Source organism: Pteronotus mesoamericanus, unplaced genomic scaffold, assembly GCF_021234165.1.
Source record: "Pteronotus mesoamericanus isolate MK-2021 breed Mesoamerican mustached bat unplaced genomic scaffold, CSHL_Meso_final contig_1224, whole genome shotgun sequence".
NCBI lineage: Eukaryota > Metazoa > Chordata > Mammalia > Chiroptera > Mormoopidae > Pteronotus > Pteronotus mesoamericanus.
Genome location: NW_026555048.1, coordinates 23,798 through 49,556, shown reverse-complemented (window position 1 = coordinate 49,556; position 25,759 = coordinate 23,798). Strand labels below are relative to the sequence as shown.

At 37.8% G+C, this 25,759-nt stretch overlaps 1 protein-coding gene across 1 annotated transcript in view; it reads right to left on the bottom strand.

The window, feature by feature from the left end:
• Positions 1-25,759, bottom strand: part of TMEM185A (transmembrane protein 185A) — a 45,893-nt gene that overhangs the window by 9,157 nt on the left and 10,977 nt on the right. The window contains exons 2-3 of the mRNA XM_054587424.1: positions 7,857-8,033; positions 5,346-5,553 (exon numbers count right to left, since the gene is read on the bottom strand). Coding sequence (XP_054443399.1) covers positions 5,346-5,553; positions 7,857-8,033 — 385 coding nt within the window. The remainder of the gene's footprint in view (positions 1-5,345; positions 5,554-7,856; positions 8,034-25,759) is intronic.

The window sequence follows — 25,759 nt, the reverse complement described above, 5'->3', positions numbered from 1 at the left end:
AGTTGGTACTTTTCAACCTGGGCAACAGCTACCCTCTTGGGGAGAGGCTACACATATGCAGGAGCACTACTGGATGTCACAAAGACTGAGGGAGAGGAGCATCTCCACTAGTATTTAGTGGGCAGAGGTCCTGCAATGCATACGACAGTCCTGTTAAATAAAACATTTTCTATCCAGAAGGCTAAGTGCATACCCCATCCTCCAATGAGAAATGCTGAACCAAATAGGTACTATCTAGAATGTTTTAACTCAGTGACTTTGTTTAATGGAATCTTTTGCAAATGAGTTTTAAGCTTGTTTTATATTACTTGCTCAGGTAATAGAAAAACAAGCAAAGCAAGAGACACATAAAATAGAAAGGTAGGATGACTGGGTGGGAATGGAGCCTTTATTCATTATAGGGAATACAAATTTGGGTGAAACTGGATATGGAGTCTGGAGCTACAGGAGATATCTAAGTTTGGATACATGAATTTAGGAGGTGGGAGAATCAAGATGGCGTAGAAGTGAATGGAAATCACTCTGACCTCCTCCCAGGACCAATCTGGAATTACAATTAAATTGCGGAGAAATCACATGGAACAAACAACTGAACAACAGTGAGAGAGGAGCCTTATAACCTCGGACAGACAGAAGAATCAGATTCAGCACAACCTAACTGGTAAGGAGTGTGATAGAGACTTGAGAAGGTGGGCAGGGTGCCCACAGGCAGCAGCACCAGAAGATATTGAAACGGCCAGTTTGATCTCCTGAGAAGAGCAGGGTCTAAACCATAAGCAGGGATCTCCAGCCTACAGCACCAGAGCTCGCAAAGTACACAGATAACAGCCAGCTGTGAAAAGCGGCAGGGTTCCTCTCTGCCAGAGACAGGAGGCTGGAGACGCAAAGAGCCTTCTACAGGGCCAACACAAAAAAATTTTATTTGCAGCCATTTACCCTGGTCTCCAGCTAAGGCGGAAGCAGAGTGGGCTGGAGGTGCCTCAGAGAAGACTGGGGAAGGAGACTATTGAGAGAGGACTGAGAGAGTGGATGGCGGGATCCTGGTGCTGACTCATCCACCATGTGGCAGCAGCCATCCTCCTTAGACAGACCACTCCCATGAGTGGCAGCAGCATGAGAAGATACAATACCCTACCCCCAGGAGGGACTTGGCCCTGGCCCAGTGGTGCTTAAGCCTGACTGCTGAGTACAGAGTTGAAGCACAAATAGTAGATCCCTGGCTAACGGACGCACAGAGTGGTCTATAGACACCTGAGGAGAGACTGGTGATGGAGGCTTTGGGAAGAGAACAGAGAAAATAGCTGGCAGTATCCTGGTGCTGACTCCTTCCCTATACAGCAGCAGTCATCAGGCTCAGGCTGACAGCTCCCCTGAGCAGCACCAGCCTGAGAGGACCCAATAACCTCGCTCTCAGGAGGGACTCTGCCCTGCCCTGGGGTGTCTTAGACAGCCTGCTGAATGCAGAATGACTAGAATAACACCTGAAAGAGACAGCCATAGACAGTAGATTCCAGGAAGTCTCGAACGGACTGCCTAAGGTCAGAGAGGGACAACATCTGACATCATCAGAGGCAGATCCAGAAAGAGAAAACAGTAGTCTTCTTACGATAGAAGTTGACACCACAAAGTCAGGAAATCAAGACAGATCAATTTAAGAAGCAGAAGCAAAAAAGAAGAGCCTCACAAATAATGGGAAGAAAAAGAAGCACCCTCAAATCAAAGGGAAAGGAGGAATTCCCAGAAAGAGAACTAAACAAAATAGAGGCAAGTAAACTCTCAGATATTGAGTTCCAAACAATGGTTATAAGGAAGCTCAGTAGCTCAGTAAGCTCAGAGAGAATTACCAAAAGCTACAGGAAAACGAGAAGGAACTTACTATAAACTATCAGCATGAAAAGGGACATAGAAACTATCAATAAGAGACAAGAGGAAATGAAGAATACAATTTCTGAATTGAAGAACACAGTAGGAGGAATCAAAAGCAGGCTGGATGAAGCTGAGGATCAAATCAGCGAGCTGGAGGAAAAGGAACAAAAAAGCTCCCAGAAAGAGGAAGAATATGAAAAAAAGACTCAAAAAGATTGAAGAGGCATTGAGGGAAATGCAGGACAACCTGAAATGGAATAATACCCATATAATAGGGATACAGAAGGAGAAGAGGATGAGGAAGGGATAGAGAACATGTTTGAAAGTCATGATGGAAAACTTCCCTAATTGGAGGAGAGAAAAAGTCACACAAGTCCAGAAAGCACAGAAGGTCCCATTCAAGAGGAACTCAATGAGGCCCACCCTAACACACATCATCATTAAAAGGTCAAATATCAAAGACAGAGAATCTTAAAGGCAGCAAGGGAGAAAGAGATAGTAACATATAAGGGAGCCCCAATACGGCTAGCATCTGACTTCTCAGCAGAAACACTTCAAGCCAGAAGGGATTGACAAGAAATATTCCAAGTCATGAAAAGCAAAGGCCTGCAACCAAGACTGCTCTACACAACAAGGCTCTCAATTAAAATGGAAGGTGAAATAGGGAGTTTCCCAGACAGAAGAAGGCTAAAAGAATACACCTCCACCAAACCATACAGCAAAATATGCTAAAGGGACTGCTTTAAGATGAAGAAAAAGAGTCTATGAATACGTAGTTCCTTTCACAGTCACCAATACTTGATATTACCAATATTTTTAATACTTATTAATCTGATTGTGACAATGATGTATTTTAATTTGTTACTTATTTGTTGAAACTAAACCTGTTTTTGTATATTTTTTGCCTATTTCCATTATTCTTAAAAAGCTTAAATGACTTTTTGGTATTTTTTATCCATTTTTTGATTAAAGGCTTGTAGAATTTTTCCCTAAACACACACACACACACACACACACACACACACACACACACACACACACTATTAACCTTTTTATAGATGTGTTGCAACTACTTTCCTATTCTATTTAACTTTTTTATATGTATATTACTATATAGTCTTAAATGTTTAATATAGTCATATTGTCAATATTTTTCTTTGTATCTTCTGGGTTTGAATATTTTATTTCAGGGTAAGAAAAATATTAGTTTGTATCTTCTCCTAAAACTCCTTAGATTTTACATATTGATTTTTAACTCACTTGAATATTTCTTGTATAATGTGTGAAATAGGGCTCTATATTTGTTTTACTTCAAGTAATAGTAGTCCACGCACCTTTTTTGTTGAATAAGCCTTATTTACTCATTGATGTGAAATATCAATTTAATCATATATTACATTGTTAGACAGATATATACGTTTGTTTCTAAAATGCTCATTTCATTGATCTACTTGATTATTTCTGTACTGGTGTCATGTTGTTTTAATTGCTGAGACTTTATAATGGATTTAAATTTTTAAAGTATTTTATAATGGATTTTGACATTTAAAAAATAAATAAATAAAATCAATCTGCATTTAAAAAAAAGAAACAAAGAAGGAACTCCTACCTTTTGTGACAACATGAATGGAACTAGAGAATATTATGCTAAGTGAAATAAGCCAGTCGGTGAAAGACAAATACCATATGATCTCACCTATAAGTATACTCTATTCAACAAAATAAAGTAACAAACAAAATAAACCACAGGCATGGAAACATGGAGCAGACTGAAAGTGACCAGAGGGGATAGGGAAGGAGGGCAATGGTGAAAAGAAGAAGAAAGGATTAGACAAAGAACATGTATGAATGGTCCATGGGCAGGGACAACAGAGTGGGAATTGACTGTGGGAGAGGGGTGCTGGGTGGGAGGGGTGGAGGAGGGCTAAGGGGGAAAAACCTGAGACAACCGTAATAGAACAAACATGATTTTAAAAATAAGAAGTAAGAATTTAGGAGGTGATACCACATAAGTGGCAGTGGAACCAGGGAGTATAGACAAGATATTCAGAGAAATTATGCAGAGTGAGAACAGAAAATGCTCAAGTCTAGAATCCTAAGAAACAGCAATGGAGCCTAAGACAGGGGTGGCCAGACTGGTTAAGGACCAGGAGTGCCTGGAGTTGTAGAGTGGCCGGTGCCCAGAAAAAATGAAGACAGGGCCCACTGGTTTTGGTCAGAGGGTTCTCAGTGCCAGTTTCATGGTGTGCAGGGGCTAAGCAGAGAACATGAGTTGAGAATAGCATTATTTTGGGTGAACCTTTTTGTGAATGTAAAGCAAAGGAAAAATAGCCAGAGGACTTGAGAAGGTTTTGCTGCTGTCATTTTGTTGTCTTGTTCAGATGACAGAGGGCAGAGTTACTGAAGACAGTGTGGATAAGTTCAGGAGCAAAAACTCAGAAGAACAGGAAGGGGAGAGGGCCTGAATTACAAGCATCTGTCCCAGGATGGACAGACAGGAATGAGAGAGAACAAAGGTCTCGAATGACTTCTGGGAAAAGGGTGTAGGGAAGGGCATGTGCAGAGATGACCAAGTAACAGGTTGCAGGAGAGAAAGGAGGATCTAACTGACAGTTTCTCAAAGTTGCTCAAATTACTGTTCCCCCAGGATTCTTTTTAGACATTTTTTTTCCTAATCATACTCCGTCATGGAATGTCAATACTGTGGGAAAGGAGCCACAGGGGGCAGTGAAGAGAAGTGGCTGGATTGTTCAGTCTTGGGAATTGCAGGGAGAGTAAATGTGGGCCCTCTAGGGCACTCTTACTCCACAGCCTACCCATACCCTTGCCCCCAGCACCAGAGGAATCACTGTCCCTGTTCAAGGCCAAGCTCTTCCTGAGGCTTAGGGTCCTGTTCTCTCTATTTCCCACAGACCCTTGCTCTATCACCCTTCCTCTTCACAGGCACCTTCCTCTCAAGGTTCACATACACTAAGTAATCCACCCTTCAGATTCCTTCCAACCCAATGCCAACTCCTTCTTCCACTTTTTACCCACAAAACTCAAGTGTCAAGCTCTCCCTGGAACCAATCTACATAGGGCTGCGGGCCCACAACTTCAATGTGGATCAGTGCACATGAAATGAAATGGGATCCCAGTCTTGCCCTGAATGCACTAGCTCCTTAAAAGAAATCTCCTTATATTTATATTTATATCTATATTTACACCTATATCTACATCTATCCTATTGGTTCTCTTTTTCATAAGAAGTCTGACTGAAACAGGTACACAGGCAAAGATGTGAAGCTGGAAGAAGGTTGACAGCCTGGGTGAAAAACCAGTGTTTTAACTCAAGAAAGTGAAATGCAATTCTTTCCATGGTCTTTTGTTTCTTTATATATCATAATATAGAGTTAATGATCAATCTCTTCCTAACAAAAGGCAAGAACTCTACATTACAATAACTGACCATTCTTAAATATATGAAATTGAAATCTTACCTCCAGTGACCTGTCATGTCGAAAGCCCCAAACACAAGCTGCAACAGACACCGGGGAAACAAAGAACAGTGGCATGAAGACCAGAAGCCAGAAATGGCTGCCTCGCTCGATCCTGTCGCAGACCAGCACTTCAAACATCAACAGGAGTAAGTGGATGCCCACTGCAATTAGCATGGCTTTAAACTCTACACATGTTTCTCCTTCTGCTCTAAAATGAGACAGAAGAAGAAGAAAAACACATTCAGTTCAGATTCTCCATAATAAACAAACAATGCAGGGAAAATACCAACTTATGTTGATAATGTGAGTTGTATTTGCAAATTTGAGAAAAAGCAAAGGGAATACCAGGCAGAAAGCTAACTTACACTTAATATTTAACAGGTGATCTTTCAAACATAGAACTACTACATGACAAGGAATAAACATTACAACCAAATCAGTCTTAAAGTTTTTACTATAAAAGAGATATTCTCAGACGTAATAGCCAGTTATTATTTCGACAGTGTACAAAACACTTTTGTTCATGTACTTCCAAGATTATTCAAGTTGATCACTTCTACTGCTAAAAACTTACAAATATCCATTAAATCTCATGATCCTCATTTCTTATTTTTAAGATTTTATTTATTTATTTTTAGAGAGAGGGGAAGGGAAGGGGAGAAACATCAATTGTGTGAGAGATACATCAATCAGTTGCCTCTGGCAGTCTCCCAAGTATGGACGTGGCCTGCAACTCAAGCATGGGCCCCAACTGGGAATCGAACCAGCAACCTTTCGGTGCACAGGCTGGCACTCAATCCAGTGAGCCACACCAGCCAGGGCTTATCCTCATTTCTTAATGAATTAAAAACCACATAAATCACATTTCATGCAATGCTATAAAAATAACTCTATGAACAAGTGTGAGTTATATTTCAAGAAAATACAGTAACTACTGTTAGGTGCTATTTTAACAAGCAAGTAAAAAGTATTAATGCCTTTTTATTTTCCTTTCTATTCCACTAGGATGAATTAACACCTACAGATGAAAGAGAGAAGAGCAAAAAAAGTTAAAACTGTTCTTAAAATCAGTTTCATTAGCTATTTAACTATCATGCATAAATTTATCAGATGAATAACAGAAAAATAGTAAGGCCACTAATCAGGAAATGCTTCATAATAAATTTAGAAGGCCTATAATTTTTCATTCAAAATATAGATGAACACTTATGATGTGTCTTGATGATGATAAATACAACTGAGTTTAGGACACAGAGAAAATAAAATTTCTATAGGATCCAACGTTTCCTTGACTACTGTTGACACTAGAACAACCACATCTGTATACTCAGTGCATTAAACTACATACATACAATTCCTTTCCTTGCTCTAAAAACCTTAAACAAAAGAGAAGTTCAAATAGCTTCTGTCAATTAATGAAACCCAAAATGTTCAGTAATTTAACTTTTCATTTTTTGAGTAGTAGATGTTAGATATCTGAAAGTATCTCATTATAAAAAGATCTGCAGCCACATGGGTAATCCAAAAATAAAATGAATCTAATAACCTTAAAAAAGCTACACATCAATGTCATCCATCTACCAAGGTTCTTTGTGTGGCAATTTTAAAGTTCTTATGTAGGTGGTAATATTTTATAAGGTCTGAATCTTATTTTAACGTCAATAACCAAGAATTAAACAAGTTGAGGTGTCATAATGTCTACCCTTTTCTCACATGAGCAGCTGCATGTGTCCCTCTTTTTCTTCCATATCTGCCTACTGGGCATTCCTTCAGTTCCCACCATCCTAGTGAAGGTTTAGAATGGCCCCTTTCTCAATTCCTCCTTTTTATCCTTTCTTAAGTTCCAATCTCTGCAAAGGAGAAACGACTCTCAAAGGCCCCAGCAGCTCCAGGCTACATGCTGGAGTGAGTTAACTCTGGGCAGTAGGACCAGCTAAGCCATCCAAGAAGAAAGGCACAAAGGAGCTGAAGATAAAAGTCACACATCTGCCCAACTCCCAAAGGTTCTGCTTTCCTGCACAGCATCTGGTCATCTTCTTTCCTTATTTGAGGGACTCCTTGCTCACACTGAGAACAGTCCCAAAACTCCAGGACTAGCAGACTGGGACTAGAGGAGACCTAGTTTCAGGACTGAACTGGAGACGGATATATACCTGATGATCAGAGCTAGAACTTTGGTTTGTAGAATTGCTCCCACAAATACGGTGGTTTCATACCTCCTAGTCTAGCATTGCCATAACAATTCTTATTTGGCAGAACTTTAGACTACATAGGTTTTTGTGGGCTGCCTAGGAAATGAACCACCCAAAAATAACACTGCTTTTGTAAGAAAATGCAAGTCAAACACCTAATTTTTAAAAATTCAGACTAGAACTCAAGTTTGCCTGTATAATAGTTCTTATGAAACCTTAGATATGTAGAAAAGAAAATAGTCCTTACTTTGTCCAAAGTGAAAATCAAGATATTGCTCCCTCAGTAGAGAGACCAATGGGTTTTATAAAGCAGTATTACCGATATTGGGGATTTCGTGCCCAGACTCCAGTTCCAATGGAGGCTCCAACAATGACCATTAACTTCCACAGCCATATTGGTGCAAAGACAGCCCAGTAACTCCATTGAATGATGCCATCCAGGCGAAGGGCCAGCAGCACAGAGAATAGCAGCAGACAGGCATAGATGAGGAATTTACTGGGAAAAAAGTAAAATGATTAAAGAGGATTCACATTTATAAATATGTGATACTGAAATGGGGAATAATAATAGCAGTATTTTTGAGCACATTAAAACAGTTACTAATTCAACAATAGTTTACTAAAAAGTTCTGTGTTACACACTGTGTTAGGGGATGAGAAAAACATAAGGAAGACTGAAATCAGTTCCCTGCTTTCCAGGGCTTCCTGTAGGAGGGAGTCCACACAGAAGCATATAATTATAACACAGCCTAACATGTGCCATAATGGTGCTACGGAGCAGGGTGTGATGGGAGCCCACAAGAGAAAATATGGGGCACTGGGAAGCACAGAGGTGATAACACCGAAACTGGTTCCAGAAGAAACATGGAAAACTGCCAGGCAGGAAAGAATGCGAGATGAAGATGCATTCCAAGCAGAAGGAACTAGCCATACCAAGACATGGAGACTGGAAATGTTGGCATGTCAAGATATGGTCAAGTTTTGTCATTAATTATTTGATTCTGTTTTATAAAAGGTTGCCATCTGTCCTATTCCTATACAGTAACATTTTAATTCATGTATTCTAGTTTTCATGATTGAATAAATTTCTCTCCATTTCTCTCTTTCCACATGAAAAGGACTTCCTAAAGAGTATATCATTAAAATATTAATTAGAAATTACATTGTTGCCCTGGCTGATGTGGCTCAATGGACTGAGTGCTGTCCTGCAAACCAAAGGGTTGCCAGTTTGATTCCCAGTCAGGGCACATGCCTGGGTTGCAGGTCACATCCCCAGTAGGGGGCGCACAAGAAGCAACCACACATTGATGTTTCTCTCCATCTCCTTTTCCTTCCCTTCCCCTCTTTCTAAAAATAAATACATAAAATCTTTTTTTAAAAAAGAAAGAAATTACATTGTTGAGGACCTCTACTTCCACTTTTTTATGTAGTAAGAGGAATCGGGATTTCCTTTCCACCTTAAACAAGAAATTGGGCAAAATATATGAAACAATTTTTAGAGGTTGGACAACAGGTAGTGAAAGACCATGAAGGCAGAAAAAAAGAAGGAAAACTAAGAAGGTAAACTCTATTATTGTCTCAGCTTACTGCCTGGAGGCAGTTTCCAGGCTGAAGCAAGAAAGTAATTAAAATCCAATGGTATTAACAATGACATTAAATGTAAATTATATAAATACCAATTAAAAGTCAAAGATTGTCAGATTAGATTTAAAAAGCAAGACAACTGTATTGTATCTATAAGAAACCCACTTTATCTAACTGTAAACTCAAAGATGGAAAAAAAGTAAAAGTTTTCAAGAAAACACTAATCAAAAGAAAGTTGGAATGACTATATTAATATCTATTTTAGTCTTCTATTACTGCTGTAACAAATTACCACAAATGTAGAAGCTTAAAATAATACAAATTTATTATCTTACAGTTCTATATGTCAGAAGTCCAGATAGGCTTAATTGGTTTCTCTGCTCAGAGTCTCATAAGGCTGAAATCAAGATGTTAGTTGGCTGGGCCCTTTTTGAGAGACTCTGGGAAGAATCTGCTTCATTCAGAGGTTGTTGGCATTTTGGTTTATGTGGTTCCAGGACTGAGATCCCAGGTTTTTTGCTGGCTGTCAGGTGGAGGCCACCCTTAGATCCTAGAAGTCTCTCTGTGATCTCTACACATAGGACTTTACCTCTCAAAACCAGCAATATCATATCACATCTTTCTCATGCTTAGAATTCTGACTTTTCCTTCTGCCATATTGTTCCTGCTTCCTGAGAAAGTTCTCTGCTTTTAAAAGTGCATGTGATTATATTGGGTCCACCTGGATAATCCGAGCTATTATTCCTTACCTTGAAGTCCATACCTGTGGTAGGCATAATTCAAAAGATGTTCCTCAAAATTCCTGCCCTCTGATTATTCAATCACAAATATAGATACTACCATGAAATAACTTTGCAGATGGAATTATGGTTACTAATCAGCTGACCTTAAAACAGGGAGATTATTCCAGATTATGTTTGTGGGTCCAGTGAAATTATGTGAGCTATTAAAAGCAGAAGGCTGCACATAAGTAAGTCAGAGAGATGTGGCAGAGAGGAGAGACGGGACAGAAGGGGGAATATACAGATTTCAAACATGAGAAGGAATGTTTGGCTGGCTTTGAAGTCAGAAAAAGGGGTCCAATAACCAGAAAATTCAGGCAGACTCTAGAAACTGAGAATGATTCTTGGTTGACAGCTAGGAAGGAAATGTCATCCTCAGCCCTATAACCACATTGAACTAAATTCTGACAACTTGAATGAGTCTGGAAACAGATCGGTCAATCCCCAGAGCCTCCAGAAAGGAATATAGTAAGTTCTCAGTTAATACTGTTGATAGGTTCTGCAACTTTAAGCAAAACAATGTAAACAAAACCAATTTTACCATAGGTTAAATGATATAAACAAGAGTTAAGGTCTTACAGCATCTTATCAATGTTATAATGAAATGACACTATTCAAAGACCTGTTGTACAGCCCTTCTGATATCTCGATTTTGACTTTGCAATGCTCTAAGCATAAGATCCAACTAAGTCCATGGGTGTCCAACCCACAGCCTGCGGGCTACATGTCGCCCAGGAAAGCTATGAATGCGGCTCAACATAAAATCATAAACTTAATTAAAACATTTTTTTGCTCATCAGTTTTTATTAGTGTTTGTGTATTTAATGTATGGCCCAAGATAACTCCTTTTCTTCCAGCGTGGCCCAGAGATGCCAAAAGGTTGGACACCCCTGATACTAAGTCATGCTGTACAAAAACTACAAAACTGTGAGATAGTAAGTTTGTGTAGTTTTAAGATGATAAGTATTTGGTAATTTGTTCCAGAAGCAATAGAAACTAATACTGTAAAATTAATACATCTGCAAAGTCTCCTTTACCATGTAACATAAGATATTCACAGGTTCCAGGGCTTAGGGCCTGGACATCTTTGAGGGGACATTCTACCTATCACAATACAAGGTATATTTTTAAACAAGGAAAATTACTAGATATAAATAGAAGCAGTTCATAATGATAACGAAGTCAATTTGTCAAAGAGAATCTAACAACTGTAAATATTTATGTACCTAATAAAATTTTAAAATACATGTGGAAAATATTAACATTTAAAATATTAAAGATAAATAGAAAAATCCACAGTTATTACTGGAATTTAACAATTCTCTCTCAATAATTGATAGACATACAGAAAATTACTAAGGATATACAAGATGGTAATAACACTATCAACCAACACAACCTAATTGATATTGATAAAACATTCCTTCCAATACAAGCAGGATACAAATTCCTGCTTGGATACAAATGCAAAATTTACTTGAATGTATACATGGAACATTCACCAAGACATACTAAATTCTGGGCTATAAAACAACCCTCAATAAAGTTAAAAGTGCTGAAATCATACAAGTAAATATCTAAGCACAATGAAATTAAACTGAAAACCAACAAAAATGAGATATGGAAAATTCTCAAAATACTTGTAAATTTAACAACACTTCTAATAATTCATAGGTGAAAGGAAAAAAAGCAAGGACAATTTTAAAAATTCTGGACTAAATAAATGTGAAAATACAATATACCAAAATTTGTGAGATGCAGCTAAAGTAATATTTAGGGAAATTTACAGCATCAAATGTTTACATGAGAAAAGATCTGAAGTCAATGACCTAAGACTCACTTTAAGAAGCTAGGAAGAGAAGGAACCCTGGCTGATGTTGCTCAGTGGACTGAGTGCTGACCTGCGAACCAAAGGGTGGCCGGTTCGATTCCAGTCAGGGCACAGGCCTGGGTTGCGGGCCAGGTCAGATCCCCAGTAGGGGGTCCATGAGAGGTAACCACACACTGATATTTCTCTCCCTCTCTTTCTCCCTCCCTCCCCCTCTAAAATAAGTAAATAAAATCTTTTTAAAAAAGAAACTAGGAAGAGAAGGAAATTAAAAATGTAAACAGAAGGAAGGAAATAATAAATATACATACAGAAATCAATGAAATACAGAGAAATACGTTAGAGAGAAATCAATGAAACTAAAAGTTGGTTCTTTTAAATGATCATATCAAGAAAATTGGTAAACCTATAGCTAAGGCCGTCAAGAAAAAGATAGTAGACACAAACTACCAGTATCAGGAAATGAAAGCAGAGACATCATTATGAGTCCTACAAACATTCCAGGGATTACAAGGGGATATTATGAACAAATCTATACAAGTAAATTTCTTGAATAAAAGACATTATCAAAGTTCACACAAGAAGAAATAGGTATTTTCATATCTATATAGCTATTAAAGAAACTAAAACTGTAGTTAAAAGCCTTCTAACAAAGAAAATGTCAGGCTCTGACAAAATCTACCAAACATATAAGGAAGAAATGGCACCATTTTTGACTAACTTTTGCAAGAAAAGATGAGGGGAAAATATTTTGCAATTTATTTCATGAGGCCAGCACTACCCAGATACAAAAACCTGACCAAAAAAACTACAAACCAGTATCTTCCATGAACAGAGATGCAAAAAAACTTCATAAATTAGCAAGCTGAATCCAGCAATATATAAAAAAGCATATTATATATGATCAAGTGTGATTTTAGCCAGGATTGAAAGCTTGGCTTAACATTTGAAATCAGTTAATAAAATTCAGTGTATAAAGAGAATGAAAAACAAAACAAAACATAATTATCTCAATAGCTCCAGAAAAAGCATTTGATATAATTCACTATCCATTTAAGATAAAAGCTTTAAACAAATTAGGAATAGAAGGGTATCTATTTCTTAATTTTTTAAAAAAATTTTATTTATTTTTAGACAGAAGGGAAGGAAGGGAAAAAGAGAGGGAGAGAAATATCAATGTGTGGTTGCCTCTCACGTGCCCCCTACTGGGGACCTGGCCTGCAAGCCAGGCATGTGCCCCAACTGGGAATTGAACTGGCAACCCTCTGATTTGCAGACTGGCACTCAGTCCTCTGAGCTACACCAGCCAGGGCAGAAGGGTATCTATTAAAAACCCACAGTTATAATGCTTAATAGTCAAAGACTTAATACTTTCTCCCTAAAACTGTAAACAAGACAATGTGTCCACTTCAATACATCTATTTAACATTGTACTGGAGGTCCTAGCCACAATAATAACACAAGAAAAATGAAATAAAAGGGATAAAGATTTGAAAGGAAGGAATTGATTTGTTATTTGCTGACAGTATGACTTTCTATGTAGAAAATCATATCATCTAACAAAACAGCTACTAAATCTAATAAGTGAAATACGCAAAGTTTCAGAGTACAAAATAAATGTACCAAAAATATAATGGCATTTTTATATGCTAGCAATGAGACATTGAATGTTGAATTTTTTATCTATAACTTATTGAAAATTTCCTATAATTCTAAAACAATTCTAAAAATAAAAGCTTATGTAAAAACTGCCATTTACAACAGCATCAAATATGAGGTACTTAAAGATCAATGTAACAAAATATGCACAGACTTGTACACTGAAACCTACTGAACACTACCAAGAAAAACTAAAGATCAAAATAAATGGAGAGATATACCATGTTTATAGATTTAAAAATTCAACATTGTTAAGATTTACATTCTCTACATATTAGTTTCCTATTGTTGCTATAAAAAAATATTACATATTTAAGCCAACTTGGTGGCTTAAAACAATGCTCATTTATTCTCCTACGAGTTCTGGAGGTCCAAAACGGGTTTTACTCAGTTACAACTGAAGTGTCAGCAGGACACTGATCCGTCCAGAGACTAGGGGAGAACCCATTCCTTGCTTTTTCCAGTTTCTAGAGCTGCATTTCTTGCACTCCTTGGGCTCCTACCTCCATTATCAAAACCAGCAGAGCAGCATCTTCAAATCTCTTTCTCTGCTTCCAGCAATTTGGCCCCTCTTACTAGTTTTCCTTCTGCCACCTTCTGATAAGGAAATCTATGACTGCATTTAGGTTCCACCTGGATAATCCAGGATACTCTTCCATTAAAAGACCTTTAATTTAATCACATCTTTTGGCATGTAAAGTAATTATCATCTCTTTGCCATAGAAGGTAATATTCACAGGTTCTGTGGATTAAGAAGTAGATGTCTTTCAGAGCCATTATTTAGCTTATACCAATCATGAAATTATTCTAAAGATTCAGTGCAATTCCAATTAAAATTCCAGCAGCCTCTTCTATAGAAACTGAAATACTGATTCTAAAAGTATATGAAAATGCAAAGGACCTAAAATAGGCAAAATAATTGTAAGAAAGAACAAAGTTGGAGAACCTATAGTACATGCCTTTGAGGCTTACTCTAAAGCTAAAATAATCAAGACAATGGTAATTAGCATCAGGAGAGACAGACTGAGAACAAAGTCCAACAGAGACTCATACATACATGGTCAGTTATCCTTTGTCAAAGGTCTCAAGGCAACTCAATGGAGAAAGGATTGTGTTTCTTTTTTTTTTTCTGCCTCCCATACATGCGCCGATGGGGGACCAAACCCACAACCTAAGTATGTGATTTGACCAGGGATCAAATCCCCAACCTTTTGATGTACAGGCCAGTGCTCCAACCAACTGAGCCACCTAGCCAAGGCTACTTGTATAATATTTCATATTTCACCACATATATATCTTTTCCAATGCTATTTGTTTCTTTCTAAACTTCCATGTTACTGAAACTGGAGAATATCATGCTAAGTGAAATAAGCCAGTCAGTGAAAGACAAATACCGTATGATCTCACCTATAAGTGGAATCTATTCAACAAAATAAACTAACGAGCAAAAGAAACCACAGGCATGGAAATATGGAGCAGACTGAAAGTGACCAGAGGGGATGGGGAAGGAGGACAATGGTGGAAAGAAGGGGAAGGGACTAAGACAAAGAACATGTATGAATGGTACATGGACATGGACATCAGAGTAGGAATTGACTGTGGGAGAAGTGGGTAGGGGGTGGGAAGGGTGGAGGAGGGCAAAGGGGAAAAATTGAGACAACTGTAACAGAATAAACATGATTCTAAGAAAAGAACTGTAAGGAGAAAAAGAATAAACATTCATGTTACTATCCAGTGCCATTTCCCTTGAGCATAAAGTTACTTTGGTATTTTTTTCTTCTTTCTCTCTTCTCCCCTTTATTCCCCTCCACTGTACCCCCCAGCATTCTCCCCCCCTTAATTCATGTCCATGGGTTGTACATATAAGTTCTTTGGCTTCTCCATTTCCTGTACTATGCTTAACCTCCTCCTGCCTATTTTGTACCTACTATTTATGCTGCTTATTCCCTGTACCTTTTCCCCCATTCTTTCCTCTGTTTTACTGTTTGTAGTTTTTGATCTTCTTTTTCTTAAATAAGTCAGTCCCTTTAACATTTCATGTAATAAGGGCTTCGTGATGATGAACTCCTTTAACTTTACCTTATCTGATAAGTACTTTATCTGCCCTTCCATTCTAAATGATAGCTTTGCTGCATAGAGTAATCTTGGATGTAGGTCCTTGCTTTTCATGACTTTGAAAACTTCTGGCCAGCCCCTTCTTGCCTGCATGTTTTCTTTGGAGAAACCAGCTGATAGTCTTATGGGAACTCCTTTGTAGGCAACTGTCTCCTTTTCTCTTGCTGCTTTTAAGATTCTGTCCTTCTCTTTAATCTTGGGTAATGTAATTCTGATGTGCCTTGGTGTGTGCTTCCTTGGGTCCAACTTCTTTGGGACTCTCTGAGCTTCCTGGATCTCCTGGAAGTCTTGTTTCCTTTGCCAGATTGGGGAAGTTTTCCTTCATTATTTGTTCAAATAACTTTTCAATTTCTTGCTCTTCCTCTTCTCCTTCTGGCACCCCTATGATTCAGATGTTGGATTGTTTAAAGTTGTCCCAGAAGTTCCTAAGCCTCTCCTCATTTTTTTGAATTCTTGTTTCTTTATTCTGTTCTGGTTGAATGTTTATCTCTTCCTTCTGTTCCAAATCATTGATCTGAGTCCCACTTTCCTTCCCTTTACTGTTGGTTCCCTGTATATTTTTGTTTCACTTTCCGTAGCCTTCACTTTTTTATCCATTTTGCGACCATACTCAAACAATTCAGTGAGCATCCAGATTACCAGTGTTTTGAACTGTAAATCTGATAGGTTGGATATCTGTTCATTGCTTAGTTCTATTTTTTGAGCTTTGATCTGTTATTTCATTTGGCCATATTTCTTTATCTCAGCATGCCTGTTATGTTGGAAGGGGCAGAGCCTTCGGTATTTGCCAGGGCAGGGCAATGCAGGTTGCCGTGTTGTCCAATGGAGAAAGGGTTGTGTTTCAACAAGCAGTGCTTGAACAACAGTATAGATGGGAAAATACACCTAGATCCTTATCCTCGCAGCATATACAAAATGTACATGAAATGGATCACAGATCTAAATGTAATCACCAAAACTAAAAAATGTCTAGAAAACACTGGGGGGGGGCGGGATTTGCCACCTAAGATTAAACAAAAATTTCTTAGATGGGATATAAACCTGGAATTTTTCAAAATTAAAAGCTACTCTCCAAAAGACACAATTAAAAAAAAAATTAAAAACCAAGCCACAAACTGGTAGGACACATTCAGAAAACATATATTTATATCTGAGAAAGTACACATATCAGCACATATAAAGGACTTTTACAACTAAAAAAGAAAACAATCAGATAAAAATGGAAGAAAAATAAGAATAGACACTCCATCAAAGAGGTTATACAAAAGGCAAGTAAGCACATGAAAAAATACTCAGTATTTTCAGACAGTAAGGAAATGAAACTTAGATAAAACTATACACTCACTGCAATGGCTAAAGTTAAAATGATCAACTATGACAACTGCTGCTAAGGATGTGGAGCAACTGGAACCCTCATACATTGCTGGTAGGATTGCAAAAACAGTACAGCCACTTCAGAAAACACTTGTGCAGTTTCTTATAAAATTAAACACATACTTTATGACTCAGCAATCCCATGCCTAGGTATTTACTCAAGAGAAAGAAAAACATTATGTCCACACAAGACTTGTATTTGAATGTGCAAAGCAGCTATATTTATAATAGCCACTGGAAACAACCCAAATGTCCATAAACTGGTGAACAATTAAACCAATTGTGGTTCATCCGTTCAATGGACTACTAATCATTACTAAAAAGGAACAAACCAGGGATGCATGCAACAACATGGTCAAACCTCAAATGCACTATGCTAAGTAAAATAACTCTGATTGAAGACACAAAATATTGTATGACTACATTTAGTTGACATTCTGGAAAAGCAAACATATTGTAGATACAAAAAAAACAGATCAGTATGGTTACCAGTGGCTATTTTGGGGGAAAGATTGGTTATAAAGGAGCATGAAGGAAGTTTTTCAGCAATGAAACTGTCTTGTATCTTCAGGTGGCAGTTATACAAGGGTATGGATTTATCAAAACTCATAGGACTGTGCACTAAAAAGGGTAAATTTTACTGCATGTAAAATATGCTTTGATAACCCTGGCATATCTGTTATCTACATACACATATTCAACATCAACAGCTAACACTTAATAGTTATTTGTGGAATGTGAGGTACTGTGCTGTTTCTCAACAGATTTTTTTCACGTAAGACTCACAGCAACCCTATGAAGGAGGCACTTTCACTATTCCCATTTTACAGATGAGGAATGAAAGCTTAGATGTTAACTTGTCCAAGCAGCTAGCAGCTCAGATCTGGGATTCAAACAAAGATTTGCCTCTAAAATCCTTTCAACTGAGTACTGACTTTATACTGATAAGTCAACATTTTTGGAAAAGCATCCAGATATACAACACTGCACTGAGTGTTCAGCAGTTTTTGACCAAAAAACAGCATGATAGTATGATCCCTGTGTCCCACCCTCCCTACTCACCTGATCTTGCCCTGAGTAATTTTTTTGTTTTGTTTTGTTTCCCCAGATGAAAAAAGTCCTCAAAGGGAAACGTTTTGCTCATGTGGAAGAGGCAAAACAAAAACAGAAGAAGCACTAAAAGGCATCAAAATCGACAAGTTCAAAAACTGTTTTTAACAGTGGAAAAAAAACATCCCAGCAGGTGTATTGCATTAAATGGAGAGTACTGAAGTTTAAACACGTAAGAATACATATTTTTTTATAAATAAATTCCTTTTTTTTCTTTTTGGATTAAAAGTGATCTCCAGCAGGGAAGATTAAAGACAGTATCCACACTTTTTTTATGTGTGATTGCTGATTTTTTCTGCAAGGTGCATGCCCTTTGTATTATGAAAAACAACATAAGGAACTTCAATTGGAAAAAAAGGGAGGGGTTGTTAGAGGAAATCTACAAAATTCAACTCTGAAGCAAACCTCTAAGAGTGTAAACTGCAGTGATTTGGGGCAGTTGCAAATTTAGATAGATAGATAGATAGGCAGATAGATAGGCAGATAGATAGATAGATAGATAGATAGATAGATAGATAGATAGATAGATAGACAGATTAGATAGGTGATGGATGGATGGATGGGAAGAAAGAGAGGTACTCTGCTCTACAAAATCCGGGTAGTATGTACTTCATAAAGTGGTTGTGAATGTAAGATAATGAATATGGAAAGTGTTTTGTGTAAAGCACTAAATTAGTGGTTCTCAAAATGTTTTGTATCAGGACTCCTTTACAATCATAAACATTACTGAGGATCCCAAAGAGCTTTGTTTATATAGGTTATACCTATGGCTATTTACAGTATTGTTTTAAAACTGTGCCCTTGTATGGCTCAGTGAGTTGGGTATCATCTTGCAGACGGAAAGGTCAATGGTTCAATTCCCACTCAGGGCACATGCCTGGGTTGCGGGCCAGGTCCCCAGTTGGGGGCATGTGAGAGGCAACCCACTGATGTTTTCTCTCGAACATCGATGTTTTTTTCCGTCTCTTTCTCCCTCCCTTCTCCTCTCTCTAAAAATAAATAAAACCTTTAAACAATTTAAAACTTATTTAAGTATATTAATTAAAATAAACTCATATATTAATATATGTAAAATAACTTTAATAAAATCTATTTTCCAAAAATTTTTTTACAGTTTTGCAATTTTTAAAAATGTCTGGCTTCATAGAAGACTCCTAGACTCTAATATCTATACCTGCGTTCATTCTGTTGCAGTATGTTGATTTTGTTCAAGCATATGATAAAAATCTGGCCTCCCAGAGATATGTAATTAGAAAAGAACAAAATATTTTAATAGCTCTTTCAGATAATAGTAGACTTTCTTCTTTGGTAGGACACCAAAACTGAACAAATGGTAGTTTCTTGAAGATTGAATGTGGTGTGAAATCTAAAACCCTATCGGTGAACTTATGGAAAATACTGGTTCACTGAGTAATAAAGATCTTTCCAATATTGACACATTTCACTATACAATAGCAAAGCAAAATAATCACATTAGTTACTATCACAACCCACTTCAGAAATATTTTATGTATTGAAAGGCTCTCAAGCTCATGGTGATGCATATAACATTTTAAAAATTCTGCCCTGGCTGGTGTAGCACAGTGGATTAAGTGCCTGCGAGCCAAGGGGCCACCAGTATAACTCCCAGTCAGGACACACGCCTGGGTTGTGGGCCAGGTCCCCAGTGAGGGGGAGCATGAGAGGCAACAACCATACATTCATGTCTCACTCCTTTTCTTTCTCACTCCCTTACCCTCTCTCTAAAAATAAATAAAATCTTTTGAAAAATTCTGATTTTTCCCTTGAAAGCTCAAATTTTACCATTTGCAAAAACACAATTGGTTGTTTTCCTTGAAGTGACAAGTTTATTTGCATTTTCAAGAAAACATCTGTCAAATAACCTAGTACAAACAGCCACAGTCCCAGGTAAAAGTGGTGTTCCATGAAAACACCAGCTTGTAACTCAGGCACACAAGTGTTTTTCCTTGAGTCCAATACTGTACTTCAGTATACAGCAGAGGGCCTTTATGCATTCTTTCTATTTTGCCACATGGAATGTTAAATTATATGTATACTCAAGGGTCAAGATTAATGAGATTGGTATTTTTTTCGTGCTTTATCAAGGACATTCACAAGTGAAGCTGGCCTTTTTTTTTTTTTTTTTGTAACTAAAAGCACACTGTGGTAAAGAATCTGAAGACAGCTAGTACACTTTTCTCTTACTTGGGCTCAGGTACCAGCAGTTTACCCGTCATTGCTTTTGCACCATCAGCGCAAATGTCAACCCAGAGAAAGAGGCAGGCAAAGAATGTCTTAGTATTATTATGAAAATGGTTTTGATCTCACAGACCCCTGGAAAGGTTCTCAAGGCCCCCAAGGGGTCTGAGGAAAATAGTTTGATAACTGCTGCACTAAATCCATGTTAGCTATAATTATTAATGCTCAAAGACAAAGGGAGGCTTTTCCAAACTGAAGAAACAAAAATGCCAAGATAAGAATGACTTCATCCCTAGACTCTTGAGAAGGGGGGATTTAAAGCTAATAGAAATGGAGTGAGCACCAAAAATAGAGAAAGTAACCAGTTGAGATGATTTTTTTTTCTCTCTGAAAGCACAGGGGGAAATTGCAAAATCTAGAAAATCGGAACCCATTTGTCAACCAAATTTGGCTATATATATCACCAGAAACAATATTAAAAATAGAATATTTTTTAAAAATTGGATAAAAGAAGGTGAAGGAATTAGCTAAAACACATATATGCATGATCCATGGATAATGGTGTGAGGATTGCCTGAGAAATGTGGTGGGGGGTGCTGGGTAGAGGTGGGCAAAGGGGGAAAAACAGGGACAAATGTAACCACATAAATAAAATACAATAAAAAAAAGAAAAGCAAGCCCTGGCTGCTGTGGCTCAGTGGATTGAGTGCCGGCCTGCAAACCAAAGAGTCACTGGTTTGATTCCCAGTCTAGGGCACATGCCTGGGTTGGGGGCCAGGTCCCCCGTAGTGGGTACGTGAGAAGCAACCACACATTGATATTTCTCTCCCTTTCTTTCTCCTTCCTTGCCTCTCTCTAAAAATAAATTAAAAAATAATGCAATAACTTTAAAAAAGTGAATTAGAACATTAACAAATGCAAGGACAATAATAAACAGGATTCATAGGTAAAGGAGATAACACGGAGCAGTAAATTTTTTAAGGAACTTTATGATAATAGTACAAAATATAATTCCTAATTCAAATATTAGGATTGGAAAAACAGAAATAGGATGGAATATCCTTGTATTAGTTTTCAACTGCTGCCATATAAAATTACTACGCACTTAGTGGCTTAAAAAACACAGATTTATTTTCTCTATAGTTCTAGATGTCAAAAATCTGAAATGGGTCTCACTGGGCTAAAATCAAAGCATCACCAGGGCTGTGATCCTTCTGGAGGCACTAGGGGAGAATGTTTCCATCTTACTTGTAGAGGATGCCTCAGAGCACCTTGGCTCATGGCCCTTGGATCCAGTTTCCAAGCCAGCAGTGGAGAGTCCAGTCCTTCCCACAAGACTCACCCTGACCTCTTCTTCTGCCTCTCTTTTCTCCTGTGATTATGGATCTAGCCAGAGGATCCAGAATGATCTCCCTATTTTCAGATCAGCTGATTAGCAACCTTAATTCCATATGCTACCTTAGCTTCTCTTTGCCAGGTAACAGAACATATTCCCAGTTTCTAAGGATAATAATGAGGGCATATTTGGGTGGGGGTCATTACCCGGCCTACCGCAGGCCAATAATAAGAAAGGTCACTTACTGGATTAAAAAATAAATAAAATCTAAAATATGTTGTATTTAAGATTCACACTTGCAACCAATGTCGCAAGTTAAATCAACTACAAAAAAGGAGATGACAAAGGTTTATCATGCCTGGGTAAAGAAAGAGAAGGAGTTTACTAGTACAATAATTTGATAAATTAAATTTAAAAACAAAAATAATTAAAATACAGAGATGACTAATAAGGAAAATATAAATAATGAAAACCTAACAACATGGCTACAGAATATGAAAACAATCTGACAATTCTTCTTTTAAGACTATACAGAGGTATTCTCACTGTGGGCTTCTACATGTTACTATTAAATCATAGTAGATCAAGTAGACAAAGTTACTAAGAAAACTTTGGAAATGAACACACAAGTAAATAAAAATAGCATGGTTCTGTTGGCAGTGAAATAGTACCAGGTATTAGACCAATGGCATCAGAATGGAGTTTGGTTCAGCAATCTTGAAATTTGAGTTCTGCTAAGAAACTTGCGTTTTTAGCAGAAACTTGAGTTCTGCTGAGTAAGCATTCAGAGCCAAGACTCAAACTATAAAAGAAAGTTTATTTAGAAAAAAGTCACACAGGCAGAAGTGAGCCGTAGAAGAAATGGGCTCAGGAAACAAAGTTACAGAGGCAAATGAAGTGCCCTTGGAGCTTAGGAAAGAGAGAAGATCAAGAAAAACATGCCTGAGAGTAGGTGGTGTGGAAAGGCGCAGGTGTGCTCCATAGAGAGAGCTGCACTGGGTCTTCTCACTAGAGGGTATTTATCTGGAGGTCTCAAGGGACAATCCCAATAGACTATTCATCAGCTTTCTTCCAAGTGTGTTCTTTCAGGGTTGCAGTTTCCACTGAATGATTGGTTCCAGAGCAGGGGATCAACAGTCATTGCAGCTGGTCCTGATGTCAGCCATGGCATTGCATGTACGGTTTTGCTGCTTTTCTGGACCTGCAGCTGAAACACACTTGAGGCTCAGAGGTATTTGTTGTAGGTCAGAACCTCACTGTCCTGGGGGCTTAATGTTTACAGGCTATGCTCCACCCCTCTTGTTCATTCCCCTCTAAGGGAGTCTAACTGGCATGACTAGCAACATACCAGGGGAGAAAAGGTCAGGGGAGTGTCCAAACTGCATGACCAACAATATGCTAGGGAGAAAAGGTTACCTTGGGGGAGAGGTCCTTGTTTTCCCAGTTTTACCTGTTGCTAAGTACCTAGTGCTCTCCGTCCTGGTGACCTTCTATACCTGGTCCATTGTCTTTCCTCTGCTCATGTCTATCCAACTGCCTACCACTGTTCTATCAAGAGAATTAAGTAGCAGGAGAGAAAAAAAACGTATGATTTCTTTACATGCACACAGATTTTTCCAGAGAGGAAAAAGAATCACGGGGCATTGATATACAATAAACACAAATATAATTTAAAATGTAAAAACCTGTTTGAGTGTCTGCAATGTGTGAGATATACAATGATGATGAAAAAAACAGTCTCTGTCCTGAAGATGCTCAAAGACTATTAGGAGCAGAGGGGAATGATCGATCAACGGGTAACTAATGGTTTGGCTAAAAAGTTTGTTTTTTACATAAGATGGCTCTAGTAGCACTTAGTTGTTTTGTAACTTCTTTTTTTTTTAAGATTTTATTTATTTTTTTAGAGAAGGGAAGCAGGGGAGAAAGAGAGGGAGAGAAACATCAGGGGGTGGTTGCCACTCGTGCGCACGCCCACCAGGGACCTGGCTCACAACCCAGGCATGTGCCTGACTGGGATCCAAACCAGCAAGTCTTTGATTCACAGGCCAGCACTCAATCCACTGAGCCACACCAGCCAAGGCTCTTGTAACTTCTTTCAAAAACAACTTTGTTACATTGTATTGTGACAACTGTCATATCAGCATGCATTAAAAAAACTTACCAAAATTGGTAAATTTTTGTGTAGCTATTTTAATATTGAAGATGGAAGAAAATATGCAACATTTTTGGCATATTATGCTTCATTACTTCAAGAAAGGTAAAAATGCAACTGAAATGCAAAAAAAATTTTGTGCACTGTATGGAGGAGTTGCTGTGACTGATGGAACATGTCAAAAGTGGTTTGCTAAGTTTTGTGTTGGAGATTTCTCAATGGACAATGCTCGATGGTCAGGTAGACCAGTTGAAGTTGATAGCAATCAAATCAAGATATTAATTGAGAACAATCAATGTTATATGACAGGGGAGATAGCCAACGTACTCAAAATATCCAAATCAATAAAGTTACTGAAGAAAATGAAAAATGTTTCTTTTCTTTTACAGAAAAATCCATACAGACTTTTTGGCTAAACCAATATATATACAATGATAAACTGAGATGTGGAAGGTTAATTTCCCTGGGAGAGCTGGGAAGGGAGGAAAGACTGGAGCAGTAGTTTGGGGACAGAGAATTCTAGACGAAGGGGATAAGATTTTTAAAAGCGGGAGACAGTCTTTCGTATCTCAGGAGACTGGAACACATGGAGTACATTCTGTGAATTTTCTGGGGTGGGGTGCTGGGGAAACAGGAGAAAAGGCACCTGAAGAAATAAGGGAAAGGTAGACTGGGTAAGAAGGTAAAGGATTTAAATATCAAGGTAGGTAAAGTCCTTCAAATTTATTAACAGGCAATATGAAGCCATTGGAGATTTTCTGAGGAAAAGGGTGACAGAAGGTATAGAAGAGTGTGCAAGCTAGACTGTAACTGGTAGAGAATGGAAGCAGAAATTCCACATAATTCATAATAAACTGACAAAAATAGACTGAAAAAATAGACTAGGTCTCTTTTCAGTATTCACTTGTTAAGCAGTATAGTAGCATTGAAGAAATTATTTGTGCAACTTTAGTTGAGCCTCAGGTTCCTCATGAGCAAAATGCAGATAACATGACCTCTACCAGACACTGCTGATGTAAGAATTAAATAACTATCTGACAGCACTTATTGCAGGGTGTGGCATCAAGTACGTAATACTCAATGGAAGTTTTAAATAATGACTAAATCAAGGATGAAATACAACACTATCAGAGTATTTGAAATATTTCTAAAATACAACCAAATCATCAAAACAACTGGACTGCTGCCAAACCAAAACTCAGAGAAAATGTATCCAGTCCAAAAGTGTAAAATGAAAACAAAAAAGAAAGGAAACAAAGGCAAAGTAGTGAACTGTTTCTAAGAAATCTAGGGGGGAAAAAAACTAAAGGGGTCAAATAAATAATAAAACTAAAAGTAGATACAGAGATACAAGAACAGAATTAGTAAGTTACACCAGTAGTGGTTCTTTGGAGAAAATGAACAAACTACTCAGTTGATAAAAAAGTTAATACAATCAGAAATTTTAAAAGATAGAATTTATACACACGCCTTTAATTGAGGGAAGAAGAAACAGTATCTCAACTATACCAATATATTTGAGAGACAAGTAAAAAATAAAAAGACTGCATATTAAATAGGAAATCCCAACCTGACTGGCAAGAAGAGAATATGATGCAGCAATAACAGAGCAATAAGAAAATATATTTTAAAAAAATCATGGTCAGCCCTGGCTGGTGTGGCTCAGTGGATAAAGCACTGGCCTGTGAACCAAAGGGTCGCCAGTTCGATTCCCAGTCAGGGTACATGACTGGGTCGGAGGCCAGGTCCCCAGTAGGGGGTGTGCAAGAGGTAACCACGCATTGATGTTTCTCTCTCTTTCTCCCTCCCTTCCCCTCTGTCTAAAAATGTAAATTAAATAAATAAAGTCATGGTCAAAGCCTAAACTATTCTGAGCTACTGTTCAAGAAACATTCAGACCAGAGTCCAAGTACAATAGAAAATAAACTTTGCTTAGTTCTCCACAAGCCAGCAAATGGAGGTTCCATTGGATATTCTGGCATCAACCACTACTTCCTAAATTTCACTTTTCCAATTACACCTTTAAAATGAATTTATTCCACTCTCATCTGAATCATTACTGATAGTATGTGATCACTAGTAG